This window comes from Vigna unguiculata, chromosome 2 (assembly GCF_037176805.1).
Source record: "Vigna unguiculata cultivar grain cowpea cultivar isolate G323 ecotype 2 chromosome 2, ASM3717680v1, whole genome shotgun sequence".
Taxonomy (NCBI): Eukaryota; Viridiplantae; Streptophyta; class Magnoliopsida; order Fabales; family Fabaceae; genus Vigna; species Vigna unguiculata.
This window is the reverse complement of record NC_140793.1, coordinates 30,234,300-30,249,460: the sequence shown is the minus strand read 5'-3', so window position 1 is coordinate 30,249,460 and position 15,161 is coordinate 30,234,300. Positions and strand designations below refer to the sequence as shown.

General features: G+C 33.4%; 3 protein-coding genes across 6 annotated transcripts; 1 reads left to right on the top strand and 2 right to left on the bottom strand.

Moving 5' to 3' along the window:
• The first annotated feature begins 1,122 nt into the window (after positions 1–1,122).
• LOC114172964 (pentatricopeptide repeat-containing protein At4g13650-like) lies at positions 1,123–3,849 on the top strand. Its single transcript, XM_028057134.2, has one exon. The coding sequence runs from the start codon at positions 1,328–1,330 to the stop codon at positions 3,620–3,622; it is 2,295 nt and encodes a 764-aa protein (XP_027912935.2). The 5' UTR covers positions 1,123–1,327; the 3' UTR covers positions 3,623–3,849.
• A 721-nt stretch (positions 3,850–4,570) lies between these two features.
• REP (Rab escort protein) lies at positions 4,571–9,673 on the bottom strand. Its single transcript, XM_028058570.2, has 9 exons — positions 8,819–9,673; positions 7,822–7,944; positions 7,613–7,712; positions 7,224–7,262; positions 6,855–7,101; positions 6,693–6,768; positions 5,779–5,971; positions 5,363–5,443; positions 4,571–5,090 (listed from the first exon to the last, which is right to left on the bottom strand). The coding sequence occupies exons 1-9, from the start codon at positions 9,505–9,507 to the stop codon at positions 4,986–4,988; spliced, it is 1,653 nt and encodes a 550-aa protein (XP_027914371.2). The 5' UTR covers positions 9,508–9,673; the 3' UTR covers positions 4,571–4,985.
• Positions 9,674–10,014: 341 nt separating this feature from the next.
• Positions 10,015–14,117, bottom strand: LOC114171574 (protein GET1-like). 4 transcript variants are annotated; one of them, XM_028056524.2, is made up of 7 exons: positions 13,909–14,117; positions 13,596–13,675; positions 12,981–13,051; positions 12,036–12,094; positions 11,852–11,933; positions 11,566–11,615; positions 10,015–10,380 (listed from the first exon to the last, which is right to left on the bottom strand). In XM_028056524.2, the coding sequence occupies exons 1-7, from the start codon at positions 14,017–14,019 to the stop codon at positions 10,309–10,311; spliced, it is 525 nt and encodes a 174-aa protein (XP_027912325.2). In that variant the 5' UTR covers positions 14,020–14,117; the 3' UTR covers positions 10,015–10,308. The 4 variants fall into 4 exon arrangements, with proteins under 4 accessions (XP_027912325.2, XP_027912326.2, XP_027912327.2 ...); XM_028056525.2 differs by having other exon boundaries at positions 13,596–13,678; positions 13,918–14,117; XM_028056526.2 differs by having other exon boundaries at positions 13,918–14,117.
• Positions 14,118–15,161: the final 1,044 nt, after the last annotated feature.

Genomic DNA, 15,161 nt, shown 5'->3' with positions numbered 1-15,161 from the left:
ATTAAATTCATCAGTTGTCCATAATTATATCTTGTATAAAAGTTATCATAATTTATTATTTAAATACTAAACGGGAAAAATTAGTCTCCTCAATTGAACTAAATATTAATTACATTCAATTATCTAAATAAAATAATGATTTAAAATTATATGATCTTCTTTAATAAAACAAAATATTGAAATGAAATATATAAAATTTTAATTTTTTATTTATAAACTGTTTTCTCTTTTTTCCGGTTTTTTACTAAAACAAAAAGTCTCAAGTTAAATCCATTTCAAAACCTATTTTAACATCCTATAAAAATTATTCAAATTTTATCAGTTTTTTGTGTTTAATTTTTTAAAATTATTTCATTACAAAGTTTATTCATAAACATAGAGATAAAAAGAATAGTATGAGATTTTTGCATAAAATATTTCTTTATTATTTTGATTATCTTAAAGAATGTAGTGTAAAAAATATTAATAAGTAAAATACTATATTAAAATAAAGTAGGGTCATTAACTTGATTAACGCATGCGTTAAAGTCACACCATTTCCGTGACAAGTAGTAATACACTGTAATTAAGTCAAGTCCGTTTCAATTCACATATCTTTTTACCCTCATCTGTACAGTTGTACTTGTTTTCATTAATATTCATAGTGAAAATTTCATTTTCATTAATTGAATTTTCTTTGTCTCATCCTTAACATCAAAAGATTTTTCCTCAACCAATCAATGCAAAATTTATTTCAGAGTGAACAAAACATCTCTAAATTTGACAGAAAAACTGTAAAAACACCTCATAATTTATTAACAATTAAATTTTTATAAATTTCTATTACAATCTGATATTTGATATAATATTTTTTAATTAAATTTTTATTTTTTATATTTTAAAATCACTTAAAAAATACTATTTTAAATCATAAAATAAAGTTATCAAAATGTAAAAATATTATTTTCTAAGTTGTCAGAACCAATATCAAAATATCTCGAATTATAATTTATGTTCGGATGAAAAATTATTATAAGATTAACTTAATGATCAAAATAACAACTGTGGATAATAAAAAAAAAAAAAATCGGAAAGCGGCACTGTTAAAAAACAGGGAACAAACAGTAATGTTTGTTCGGGTACCATAAGTATAACTTCCCAGAACCGCCGGTTTCGCCAACCGCAGCTGACAGCGCGTCACGTGCGTAGCAACAGATGCTATATATATATAGAGAGAAGAGTTTTGGAGAATTGAAGAATTAAAAGAGTGTAAAAGGAAAAAGAGTGTAGGGTTTGAGTTTAGTTACAATAGAAGTAGATTGTAAATTTTAATGATAGGGGAGTTGGAATGATCCGGCACATAGCGTTGAACTCAGATTTCGCAAAGAAAGTATGTGGTGGGCCGTTTTTGCTGTCACTGGCAAAGTCTTCAAACCCCGTAACGCTGAGACAATGCAGTCAAATCCACGCAAAGCTCATTCTCTCCCAATGCATTTCACAAACCCACTTAACCAATACTCTCTTGAATCTGTATGCCAAATTTGGTCACCTTCGCCATGCCCATATCCTGTTCGACCATATGCCTTACAAGAATGTTGTCACCTGGACAACCTTAATTTCCTCTTATCTCCGAACTGGGTCACTTCCAAAAGCCTTTGAGATGTTCAATCAGATGCGTGAAACGAATGAGAGACCCAATGAGTACACATTTTCTGTTCTGCTTCGAGCTTGTGCCACTCCTTCATTGTGTGGAGTGGGTTTGCAGATTCATGGTCTGCTAGTTCGATCTGGGCTTGAGAGAGACAGGTTTGCTGGGAGCTCTATCGTGCATATGTACTTTAACTGTGGCAATAATCTCGGGGATGCATGTCGTGCTTTTCATGACTTGTTGACGAAAGACCTTGTTGCATGGAATGTTATGATTTCTGGGTTTGCTCATGTTGGTGACTTTAGCATGGTTCATAGGTTGTTTTCTGAGATGTGGGAGGTCCAAGGATTGAAACCCGATGATAGTACTTTCGTTAGCTTACTCAAATGCTGTTCTTATTTAGAACAGGTAAAGCAAATCCATGGACTTGCATCTAAGTTTGGTGCTGAAGCTGATGTTGTGGTGGGCAGTGCTCTGGTTGACTTGTATGCCAAATGTGGGGATGTAAGTTCTTGCAGGAAAGTCTTTGACTCCATGGAGGAGAAGGATAATTTTGTATGGAGTTCTATCATTTCAGGCCATACCATGAATGGTAGAGGCCAGGAAGCTGTGCACTTTTTCAAGGACATGTGTAGACAAAGGATTAGACCAGATCAGCATGTGTTATCGAGTACTTTGAAAGCTTGTGTTGAACTAGAGGACTTAAACACTGGAGTTCAAGTGCATGGCCAGATGATAAAAGCTGGGTATCAAAACGATTGTTTTGTAGCAAGTGTTTTGTTGACTCTCTATGCCAGTTTTGGTGAACTTGTGGATGTGGACAAGTTGTTCAGAAGAATTGTTGACAAAGATATTGTAGCATGGAACTCAATGATCATGGCTCATGCTCAACCAGGGCGAGGATCCGGTCCCTCAATGAAACTATTACAAGAACTTCGAAGAACCACCTCGTTGCAAATTCAAGCTGCCACCCTAGTTGTTGTTTTAAAGTCTTGTGAGAATAAACTAGATTTTCCTGTAGGTAGACAAATTCATTCACTTATAGTAAAATCGAGTGTGAGCCATCACACTTTGGTTGGCAATGCATTAGTTCACATGTACTCTGAGTGTGGACAAATTGGCGACGCATTTAAAGCTTTTATTGACATTGTCCGAAAAGATGATGGTTCTTGGAGTTCTATTATTGGAACTTATAAACAAAATGGCCTGGAATCAGAAGCTTTGGAGCTATGCAAAGAGATGTTGGCTGATGGAATCACGTTCACCATTTATAGCCTTCCATTGTGTATTTCAGCATGCTCACAACTTTCAATCATACAAGTGGGTAAACAACTCCATGGTTTCTCTATCAAATCTGGTTACAACCGTCATGTGTATGTTGCAAGTTCCATTATAGATATGTACGCAAAATGTGGAACCATGGAGGAGTCAGAGAAGGTTTTTGATGAACAAGTAGAGCCAAATGAAGTAATTTATAATGCTGTGATATGTGGATATGCTCATCATGGAAAAGCACAAGAAGCCATGGAAGTATTCAATAAGTTAGAGAAGAATGGTTTGACCCCCAATCACGTAACTTTCTTAGCTGTGTTATCAGCTTGTAGCCATTCAGGTTATGTGGAAGATACTTTGCATTTCTTTACATTGATGCTTGACAAATACAAAATTAAGCCAGAATCTGAGCATTATGCATGCTTGGTAGATGCATTTGGTCGAGCAGGAAGGTTAGAGGAAGCTTACCAAATAGTGCAGAAGGATGGAAGTGAATCAGCATGGAGAACATTACTGAGTGCTTGTAGGAATCATAATAACACAGAAATTGGAGAAAAATCTGCAATGAGGATGATAGAATTGAATCCCAGTGATCATGCTTCGTACATTCTTCTGTCAAACATTTACACTGGAGAGGGAAAATGGGAAGAAGCTCTCAAATGTAGGGAGAAAATGGCTAAAATTCGTCTGAAGAAAGACCCAGGCAGTAGTTGGTTGATTTGAGGATCGCTTAGATGTGATTTATAGTAATGACAGTGCAATTATTTAAAAAAAAAAGGTTAATAAAATAATCTAAATAACTATTTGCTCTCATAAATTAATGCATTTTTATATATTGGTCTGATAATTTTACTTTTCATGCAAACCTTTATAGGTTTGACATGTGTATTTTTTTTTTATATTTTAGTTTCCATTTCTAATAATATTTCACATTCTATTTTCTGTCCTAATATATTAATCTCTGATAAATAATGAGTTATTTATTAAATGATCATATCAGTAATTAATTATGAAGACACTTGTATATTTTAAAATTTTGTTTAAAAAGGTTAAATGATGCGATGAAAATAAGTTTTTTAATCTTCTATGTTTAACGATAAAAATTACAAAAGGGCATAAAGATGGGTAATTGATTGGTAGTGCAAGATATATTTTTTTTCTTCTAAATTCTCCATTTTCTATAGATCTCACCGTTAAATAAGAAATATTAAAAAATATTGAAAGAAAGATATGTAAACATTAACAAAAGACCGAAATATAAATTGCTTTATTAAAGACCGAAAACAAAAACATGTGTTAATCTTAATTAATGAGATATCACTTAAAAGCATGTCATCACTAAACTGATGTCAGTTAGTGGTAGAGATTACAAAAAGTAAAAAATTTATTGAGAACAAGGAAAAAAACATCATTGAAATTTGGAAAAACATCTTAAGCCTGAAATAATATACAAGTTTATGCGGAAATACACGTCGCTACAATAATCTATTAACCATAGACCTTCTTCCACTATACTGTAATGACAGACCCACCAACTATGTGTAGTTTATTTTGTGTAACCTGAACACACATCAGACATTTATAACATGAAATGTTATTAAGTGAAAAGACATTTGATTGTTCTGTTCTGTATGAAGTCAATCTCTATGGCGATACTCATATCGGTCACAGTTGAAGAAAATTCAAATCCAATGCTCATACAAATATTATACAATCAAATTTGTTTTAAAATACAAAATTGCAGATGAAGATATGGGAACGATACCGCTGTAATTCAGCTCCACGGAACTACCACTTTTCCACATCAATAACAAGTGCTCATAAGTGGATATTTGGCATCAAATGAGTATGTCTATGCTTTACAAAAAAAAAAAAAAAAAAAACTCAGAATAATTGACCAATATTTTTCCTAGCCTTGATGAGGACTTCTTTTGATTTTGTTCATCTAAAAATTAAGATATGTAACCTTTTACCTCTATAATTACAAATTTTAATCCCCATCCTCAATTTTTTGGGCGTGTGTACTTTCACGACTTCCTTTCTCCTACTGTTCTGACATGAAATGATCAGCTGATTTTTACCTTATTTAGCTATCCAGAGTTAACCCATTATCATCCTCATCTGTAGGTTCTTCGGGTGATGTTGTTACCTTTGGAAAGAATTCTTCATTGGGGAACATCTGACGAAAGAGCTGCGAGAATACCACCACCAAACTAGTATGCTCAGTTCCAGTGCTATGAATTATTAATCAAGGTTCGTAAATTTGTTGTCTTAACGCAATCACTTGCCAAAGTAAATTTACATGTGCATAAATATTTCCATTTTGTTCCCTTAATTTTCATTGACAAACCAAAATGACATGCCAACAAGCCCAAAATAAGGTTTGTAGCTAGCCAACAGGAAGTCAGACAGAGATAGTGAGAAAAAAATATTTTTTTCAAAATGAAGAATAATCAGACAAACCTTCTCAGCTGCATCTAAAAGGTCATTGTAGTTCAGATTTCCATCCGGTGTAGAAGAGGAGCTGATCAATTCAAAATTACTCTGAAAAGGAGATCACATATATCCATCCATAGTCAGAAAATGATGTCCATATCAATGTTACTCACGTTACAATTTTGAAACACATTCAGGTTTTGTTCTTTGAAAAATATAAGATATGTGATCCTTAGGGCCCTAATACTTTCTACGTATAAAAAATAAAAATATTTTAAGAAAAAATAGACAGGGTTATGAGGTAGAGTCTCCATAATGATAAAAAGAAATTCAAATGACTAATGAGTATTACAGTAAAGGAAACAAGTGCACATGCAACCACATGCAGGTAAAAGAAAAAACTATTGAAGAAATAAATCTGTGAATATGGATTAGAAGCACACCACAATTAATTTCTGAATATACAATGCACTCCAGAGCACAATCGGTTTAGTATCTTCACTGTCACTTTGAACACTCGAAACACTTTCAGTGTTTCCGGATACAGGCAGTGTGAGAAGAGCATTCATGGCTGCTTTTAGTAGATTCTTTCCTTCATCAGCATTATTGCACAAAGTGGAAAAATATAAAATGAAGCTGAAGAAGAATACGAAAACGTGTCAGTTTAAATTCAAAAGTTCACACAGGGGAAATATAATTATCATAACTAGTAGTTGAATATGAATATGGTAACACGGAGCAGAACTTTAAACGTAAATTATGGGAGTAACAGTCACTATCCTGGGGTCAGCAAACAATGTAAAAGATACAATGACTATGAAAGAAGCCTGCGAATTATCAGTAAAATTGTTTCTAAATGGGAGCAATTAAATTATAAAAATATTTTTATATACAATATCAACTTCCCACACCCAACCAAAAAATAAAAATGGTTCACTTTTTCTTTATTTTTTAATGCTAGCAGTTTAATTCCATTGAAGAATACGCGTAATTTGAAATACCCAACCAATAGAAGCGTGGAGCCCATGCTGGTTTTTTGGGTCCTTCATTTTTTTAAGAAAAATGCATTTTCCTCTTTTAAGTGTTGGATGCATCCTTTTTATAGAATAAAATGAAAGCTACTTCAAAAGGAAATTTCAAAATTTACAATGAAGATTTTTATGTGGGGACTGACAACAAAATTGAGTTTCTCTTTTATTCAGGCCTGCAGAGCTTTGGGGAGGTTCAAACATGGATAGAAGTTAATTAACTCAAAGATTTTATACGTAGAATCTGATTTGTTGAAAGTTAAGATAAGCAGAAATGAAAGATTAAATTTAAAATGAACATTTCAATTTCTATTTGGCAAGAAACTTACGTTCCCTCAGGACAAACAGCAAGATTTGGTCCTATCTGAAGAGATTTGATTGATGTCATCTGTTCAGGATACAAAGCTACAAGGCAATGGAGAAAAAGTTAATTTCTTTCTCATATTTTAACATGCCTCTAATTATAAATGCATAGTTTAGATTTCTCTTACATCTAGGAGGATACACCACTGAGCAATTAGTTACAGCTAGTTTTATTGAACTTCTTGTGATGCATATTCCCCTAGCCACCATTCCTTTAATATCTCTCTGACTCCACATTTGGAGCCTTTCACAGGGAAAATCTCTCGGTGACAAAGACAACGGTGATGGAATAGTGAAGGATGGATCCAGAATCAATTGCTGGCTATATAAATCTTGACCTGAAGCTAACCTAACACCTTTATAAAGCCCAGTAGCCTGCAATGTTGGTTTAAAAATTAAAAAGATGAAATTCCTTTTGCACTTGGTTTCAACCTCATCTTTTCTCACAAAAAATGTGCTAGATAACAAAGATCAAATAAATATTTATATAGTAGTACCTTATCCATAAGCAGCGAAACAACTGGCATTCTTAGAACCTGAATCACAGAAGTATAAAATGTAAATAAGAAGATATGGTCACAACACAAAACAATAAACAAAAATAATTTTGAAAACATGCAAAATTGAACCAAGTATATGCCACATTCCTTTACAACATGATAGCCAAACCACGTTTCCTTCTACCATACATAAGGTATGATGGCACTTATGTAATAGGGCAAACACAGAAGAAAGAGAAACAGGCAATATGCACTTGGCATCTAGAATCAATTTATTAAACAATGTTTTATTTTCTGTTTATTAAACAAGTTTTCAAACTAAATGCAACCTCTAGAGAAGTCACAGCAACTAGAAATTTCTGTAATAGTCGTCCATTGTAACTTACATAAATGCAACCTTTGACAGCAGCACGGCGACAAAAGGCTTGTGGTAGTTCTCCTTCACCATAAATAGGATAAAGCAAAGCACCAGGAGCATTAGGAAACCTGAGTGAAAAAGTACGAGTATCTCAAAAAGAAAAGTTAAACTGCATCCCTTAAATGAAAACAAAAAATGGCAAATGCAATATATGAAAGTACAAGAATATGAAAATACCTTCCAACAGATGAGCTGTATTGAGCTAAACAATCTATTCCATCTTTTGTTTTAAGCAAATCTTTACAAACCTCGTTACTGTCTTGATCATAATCTACCAAGGCTATAGCATACAAAAGAATCCTGTGGAAGACAAAAAGACTTTTCCTTAGCGTACTTGAAGCAGGTCAAAAGGTTATTTATGCGTGAGTTGACACACAACACTAAAAAGCATCAATGAAATATGAAATAAATAGTTCTCTTCATCACGGAAGAAGATGATCAACTTCAGTTTTCCAAAAGTAAAATAACTTGGTTAGTGGCCCCCATCAGACGGTTTAAGGCTTCAAGCAGTCAAACCAACTGAGCACTAAAGATTTCATGGGTTATTATCCGATGTCCAGATTTCACTTACATGGAGCATAAAAATCAACAGCTTCATGGGGAGAGACAATAAATATAATTCAGACACTAATAAAGCATCACTGCATCAATTCCTAAGGAAACGTAAAAGACTTCGCTTGTGAATCGATATTGATTTCCATATAGCACAACACCTGAAATTCCCAGTCCTATTTCTGCCTAAGAATAACCATGAAAAATAAAAGTACACAATAAAATAGGAAACTAAAAACAAAAAATTTCACTAACAAGCAAAACACTGCTGGCAGAGCAATAGTTTCTCCTACTTTCTTCCTGACTAGGATTAAAATGATAAAGAACTGGTGGTGAGTGTAATCTACCAGTGTAGAACTTTCATCTGCAGAATGCAATGCAGAATGGTGGTACTTATAGTCTAATAAAACACCTTTATCTACATGTCTGAACACGTACATTTTATAATGTACATACATTTAACAATAGCCTAGAATGCAACTTGAAAGTGCTCTGTGCTCTGAATTAGACGCGACACAGACACACAGTGAAAGGTTAAATAAATAAATTTCTAAGCTGAAGAAATATGTGTGCAGAAATGAATGAAAATCAAATCTCACTAGCAAACAGAAATGGTGAATACGATTTTATCTTAGGCGGCAACTTCATTTTCTCCAAGAAACTAACAAAAGGAATCTCCATATCCTCCTCCGAAATTTTCTCCTCCTGAGTATCATCCAAGTGCTGCTGAACCAGCTTGAAGAACCTCATCAACTGGTTCTTCTCCTTCAGCGAAAGCTTCTTGTCTCTGAAAATCGCTCCGCGAGAATCCGGCACGTTCGCCAAACCCCCATTCGGTTCGTACACGAAGCTTTCATCGATTCCTTTGAACTCCAAATACTGCGCCGCACCAGATTTCAACAGCAGATCGACCGTCCTGTCCGCGCTGAACAGCGCCCTCGGACCTCCCAAATCGATGTTGAATTTTCTCGAATTTTCGCAGAGGAACGAGTATTCATCATAGCATGAGATTTCCGCGTCGGAGCAGATGGGTTGGTGGAGGAGATCGACAACAACGTCTTCGGAATCGGTGGTTGTAACGGCGGCGGGAAGAGGGTTTGGGGAAGTGAGGTAGGAAGTGAAGTCGAGGAAGGAGAGAGAGGCGAAGTGGCTGCCGTAAAAGGAGTTGGGATCGAGGTGGAGGATAGTTTTGCCGGCGGCTGAAGCGGCCGCGGCGACGATGGATTCAGATAGGCCGGTGCCGACGATGATGAGATCGAAGTTGACAGGGTCTATGGGAGGGTAGGATAATAGGTCTTGAGATTCGCTCATAGCGACTACGACGGCGCGTGCAGATTAATTGCTTCTGTGTCGTGCGAGAAAAAAGTGGTTTACTCTTTTGGATTAGTACAACAATGGTTTTAGTTTGACTGTGGTTGAGATAGCTAAGGTTTAAGGAGCAACTTTTTAAGGTTTAAAATTTAGGCACATAACCTTATTGTTGTATACTTACGGGTTCTTTTGTATGAAATGAAACTAAAAAATCTATTTAAATAATCAATTTTTGAAACATTATTTCAGAAACTGTACCCAGAAAATACTGTATCGAAAATAGACTTCAGATAGAAATGTTTTGTATCTTGTCGAGTGTTAACAGAGAACATGAAATATAATTGTTAAGGATATATTTGCGCTTTTTATTACTTCAAACAACATTTTTTATACTAAACCAAAATGAGCTTATATTCTAACAGCGCCAACTATGATGTTTATATATTGGTACACTATAATTTATGTTTAACAAGGGTCATAATTAGTTAAACTATATCACTCAAGATATAATGCAAAAATATTATTATATGTATGAATAACGGCGACGTATTATGTATCTCATTACAAGCACATTATCATATCTATACACTAAAACAAACTGAAAAACCTAGAAGCTACTTTACAACCGAGTCAATGATCCAGCAGATTGGAAGAGAAATACAAGACCAAATTTCTTACAATTGTGACATCTATTTAACGCAGACATCTTCATTCTATTTCAAAACCAAGATTTGAAGCAGCTCTTGATTTTTTTTTTTTACTTTTAAGTGAAAACACTATAAGGATAGAAAAGAGTGTTATTTATTTGCTGTAAGCTCGACGGACAAATCTGCAAACTCTAGCGGATACTACTAACCACGATATTATCCCAATCTGCAATGATAAAAAGAGGCCATTAGAAACAACTCTAAATTCAAAAAATATATATATATATATATATATATATATATATATATATATATATATGAACTCTGCAGACAATTAGCTGAACTTGCCAATTTATTCGGGAGAAAGATGGAGTTAAAATTAGTGGAGTGTGTGACTAGGGTATTACACTTGAATCCTTTAATATGCAGAAGCTTTGGAGAATAGAATATGGTAATACTTACATTGAAAAATTAATGATTAAAATCATAAAGAATACATAAATTTTTATAACTTCAATTATTAATTTGATATTTTTTTATACTTTATTAATATATCTAAATTTTTTTTACACTACATACTTATAATGAGTGAAATCTTATAATCTTCTAAATATAAAAACTAAATAAAATTAGTTCCCAAGGAGACTGTTTTATCACATTTTTTTCGTAACTTTGCTCCCTATATTGAATCAACAAAATAGAATAAACAATACAATAACGTAATCATATCTTATTAATACACCAAACCACTAATTCCCTATTACTAAGATAGAACAGTTATCAGGTTTTACTACTAATAGACCCAAAAATGTTCTTAAATTTAAATGATATTCGAATTTTTGCAAAAAAGTTTAGTCATTTTTCTGCTAACAAGAGTTTATATTTAAAAAATAACTATTTTCTTTTACTATCTGGGAAATAACTTCATTCAATAATTATTGAATAAGTGCTCATTACGTAATCACTTATATATTTTATAATATAAAATAAATAAATTTAAACAAATTTTATATAAATTGTAATATTTACAAAAAGTATAAGTTCTGAACTAACTCTTACAGGTTATTCTGGAAATTTTAGTAAAATAAGAGGAAACAAACTATAATCATATTAAGATATTTCCCTGCATTATCCTAAAGATATAAATACGTATTTAAATCGTAAGATAAAGTTAAACAAGATTTTCAAAAAGCAACCTTGGGTAATGAATACAAAAAGCACCATTTTAAGCTTTAAAAACTAGTTTCTTAAAATTAAATAGTAACCGAACTCGGCACTGCAAAAATGATGGCAACGAAGAGACCTTACCAAGGGATACCTTTCCCAACTGAAAGATTCCTCAAAGTTAAAAAAAAAAAACAAAAAAAAAAACATCACCAAAAAAGGGAAAAAAGGTACAAGCAATAGTTACCGGGGCACTGTTACTTTGAACTCCTCCGGACTTCCAAGATAACAAGCTCCCTACAAGGAGTATAAAATATGTTCAGAAGTCAAAGCAAAAGCTCGTTAATTCTTCTTTCTAAAAAAAGAAATAGCAATTACGCTTATGGATATTTGTAGGTTCATCATTTGAAAGGATTAGAAATTCAGAAGTTAAAAATAAAAAAGCTGATTTTTGTATCGCAAGCTAGAAAGTCTGCAGATCTTGTTCAAATGAGTGAAAGGGTTAAAGTATTATTCGATCATTATTGCATTACCAAATGGTTGCACAAGTTGCCGATGTACGCTAGCCACAGGAACACGCCAAAACCAGATAAGCAGCAATGCATATGTTAAATACTACATGGCAAAGCCAAAAAGAAGTGTATTATAAACCTTTACCAAGAAATTCTGTTAACAAAAATTATATTCATATATACATGCGCATACATCTGAAGATACCTTAAATACGAGCACCACTTTTGAATATACAGCATAATCTTTGTGACTTGAATTGTGGTCTGCATAATATCTTGAACGATAACTTAACGAACTCGAAGGTAAGAAAATGAATTTAAACTAACTAAGGAATAAAGGTTTAAAATGTAGATAAAAACCATATTCATGTAGGCGGGGAATGTCATGAAGTAATATTTTTAGCACAAAAAATGTACAATTAAGAATGAGAATCAGGCTGCCTAAACTTATGGCCTAACGTGTAGGAAATATAAGGATATGATTCAAACTTTCTTTATAGGTACATAATACACACTCCTATAATACTTTTAATCACAATTGTTCTTCAATCACCATCAAATTTCATGATTAAATTTTCTTCGCCATTTTTGTAGTTTTAAGGAGATTCTTTCTTACTCATGTAGCAGAAGGTATATTTACTATTTACTACTAAAATTGAGATAACCTTGCATTGTTGATCCGTTCATCAACTTTGGTTTTATATGGTGCTTGTAAAGTCCACATAAACTGATACACATACCATTCTTGTCAATTTAAATTTGAACTTTGCAATGTAGGAACAGTAAACTAAATATTTCACTTTTAGTCACACACTCATATCAGAAAGTAGAAAGAAAACTTTAGAATTGATTCGAATTCAATTGATACACACCAAGCAATATGCTTTTATAAACAAATTCTCCTAATTAAACTATTACAAAACTCATTAGACTAAGTAAACTAAGAGAGGCATGGATTGGAAAGATGGAGCAATGATGGTATAAAAGTTGCTTCTTAATTGCATCTATATTAAACAGCTACGCAGTGCTGTCGAGAATTTCTTATTAATAAGAGAGTACAATTATTGGTTTTTCTTAATTGCACTTCATGGCACTGTTGCACGGGATAAAAAAGGAAAAGTAAAAAACTTGCAACAAGAAATAAACTCACATTTAGAAAGTTCCTTCTCCTTGGCATTTGCTAGCCTTTTGAGTTTTGCTGCTTGTGCAAATGTTGATGGCCTGAGAGGATAAAGAGAGACACATACCACACCATAAATTTTGCAATCATATCTTACAGTCATCTCCTTTGTCAGTGATTGGTACTCATGCATGCTACTTATTTTTCTTCCTCCTATCCGCCTGATTTCTCTATTTGAATCTACCTATAGTTTCATAGTTGGCATTTGTCTTTCCTCCTTTGTTCTACTAGTTTAAATAATGCCAAATATTTCTTACTAACTTGATTTTTTCAAAATTTAAATGAACTTCAAAATTTTAGTGAGTATCGATACTTCTCGGTCGAAGATCACTTCAAGTTTTCTCATTCCTTATTCTCTTTTATTTAGCATGCAATTTTACTGGCATAAATTTGTAACACTCGTGCAAATAGACTTTAAACAAATTTGTAGATTCATCCTTTAATTTCAAATTATCAACCCCAAAAACATTGCATAATATTTTACAAATGCAAACGATAAAACCAACTCAAAACAGAAAAAGGGTTCCAAAAGAGGACCCCCTTGCTTTTCAGCATAGGAAACATTGGCTACAAAGCCTTACTTACTGCGACATTAAACTTGCCTCCTTCGAAAGTTGTTTTATTTCTTCACGCAACCGAGCTTCTGTTTCTCTATGAGATCCACCCTGCTGGAAAATCATACACCCAGATGTTAATGCTACAGGGTTTTGTTTCTCATAAACAATACAGTATCTTATTTGGTAAAGGAACGAAACTTCAACATCAATCCATCCTTTGATTAGTTTATAACGAGAATGAACGGTATGCGACATTGGAATTTATAAGCTTAATCGTGAGAATGGGTATAACATTGTTTTTGTTTCAAATTTCAATTAAATAACAAAATTTAGAATGATACCTTGGCAACCTTATCGAGGCAATAGTATGCAAATTGAAAAGCAGCAACGATCAGAAATATGAAAGGTGCTGCTAACAACCTTTCACGTTCATCGCTTCCTTCGTCTTCCATAATTCACTCGCTTCCCTCGTTCGGTTCGATTCCAACGCCTGTCTTCTGTTTTGTGATAGTTTCTTTTCTGCTTTCTGGTTCACCCGCGGGGAATAGAAAAATGGGCCAACATATAGGCTTTTCCTATATTCATTCACCCATTAACTTCATTGGTTTTTTCTTTATGCAACCCCATTATTACTAACTGTACTCTCGAGAAAAATACTAGACTACCCCTCACTGAAAAACTTGTTCTATAAATTCTATTCCAAAATGTATTTAATGCATTCCAAAATTTTTATTATGGAAATTTTATTCTAAAAATTCTCTTTTGAAAATTATGTTTAGAAAATTTTACTCTCAAAGATTTCTAAGACAAATAATCTTAAAGTCACTTTTAAAAAATAGACTTAAATACATTTTAGGTCCTCATTTTCATAGTGTTTAATGCGGATGCTCCTCATTTTTACCAAATATTTAAAATGGTCCTCATTTTCGTAGTGATGATTGTGGATGGTCCTCATTTTTACCAAATGTTTGAAATGGTCCTCATTTTTGCAATTTGGGGTTAATTTAGTCATTTTCTGTGACGCCGTTTAAATCAATAACAAAGCACTGTACATGTGGCACTGTATGTATTACATTATATTGGGGGTATATTACGTGTATTGTACAAGTGGATTATTAACGTTAACTCTTCAATTTGGGTCAAAAATATTCCAATTAGGTCACGCTACAATTAGGGATTGACGAGTACAGGCGATCTCTTCATCTCCGATTTGCAAGGAAGCAACAATTGGACGTGACGATTTGTTCGTTTGATTATTTCAATTTTCCAGTTAATCGTCATCGACAAGGTAAGTGCTTTGCTCGTGGGTTCAGGGTTTCCGGGGTTGTGATAAATTTTGCACATTTGAATCAGTTAGGGTTAGGGTTTTCGTAATTCTGTTTTGGGGTTTGTTTGTGGTTGAAATGTTGTGATATTCTCTCAACAGTTACAAATCGAGGTTAATCCTCCATTTCTCGTTAAACCACCAACATTGCACGAATTGCTACAGCATTGTTGCTCCAATGATTACAACCAGAGGTAAACGAAGAAGATTTGGACTGTGACATGGTATTGCAGGAAGAAGAAGATTGCAACAACACAAATTGAGAATGGA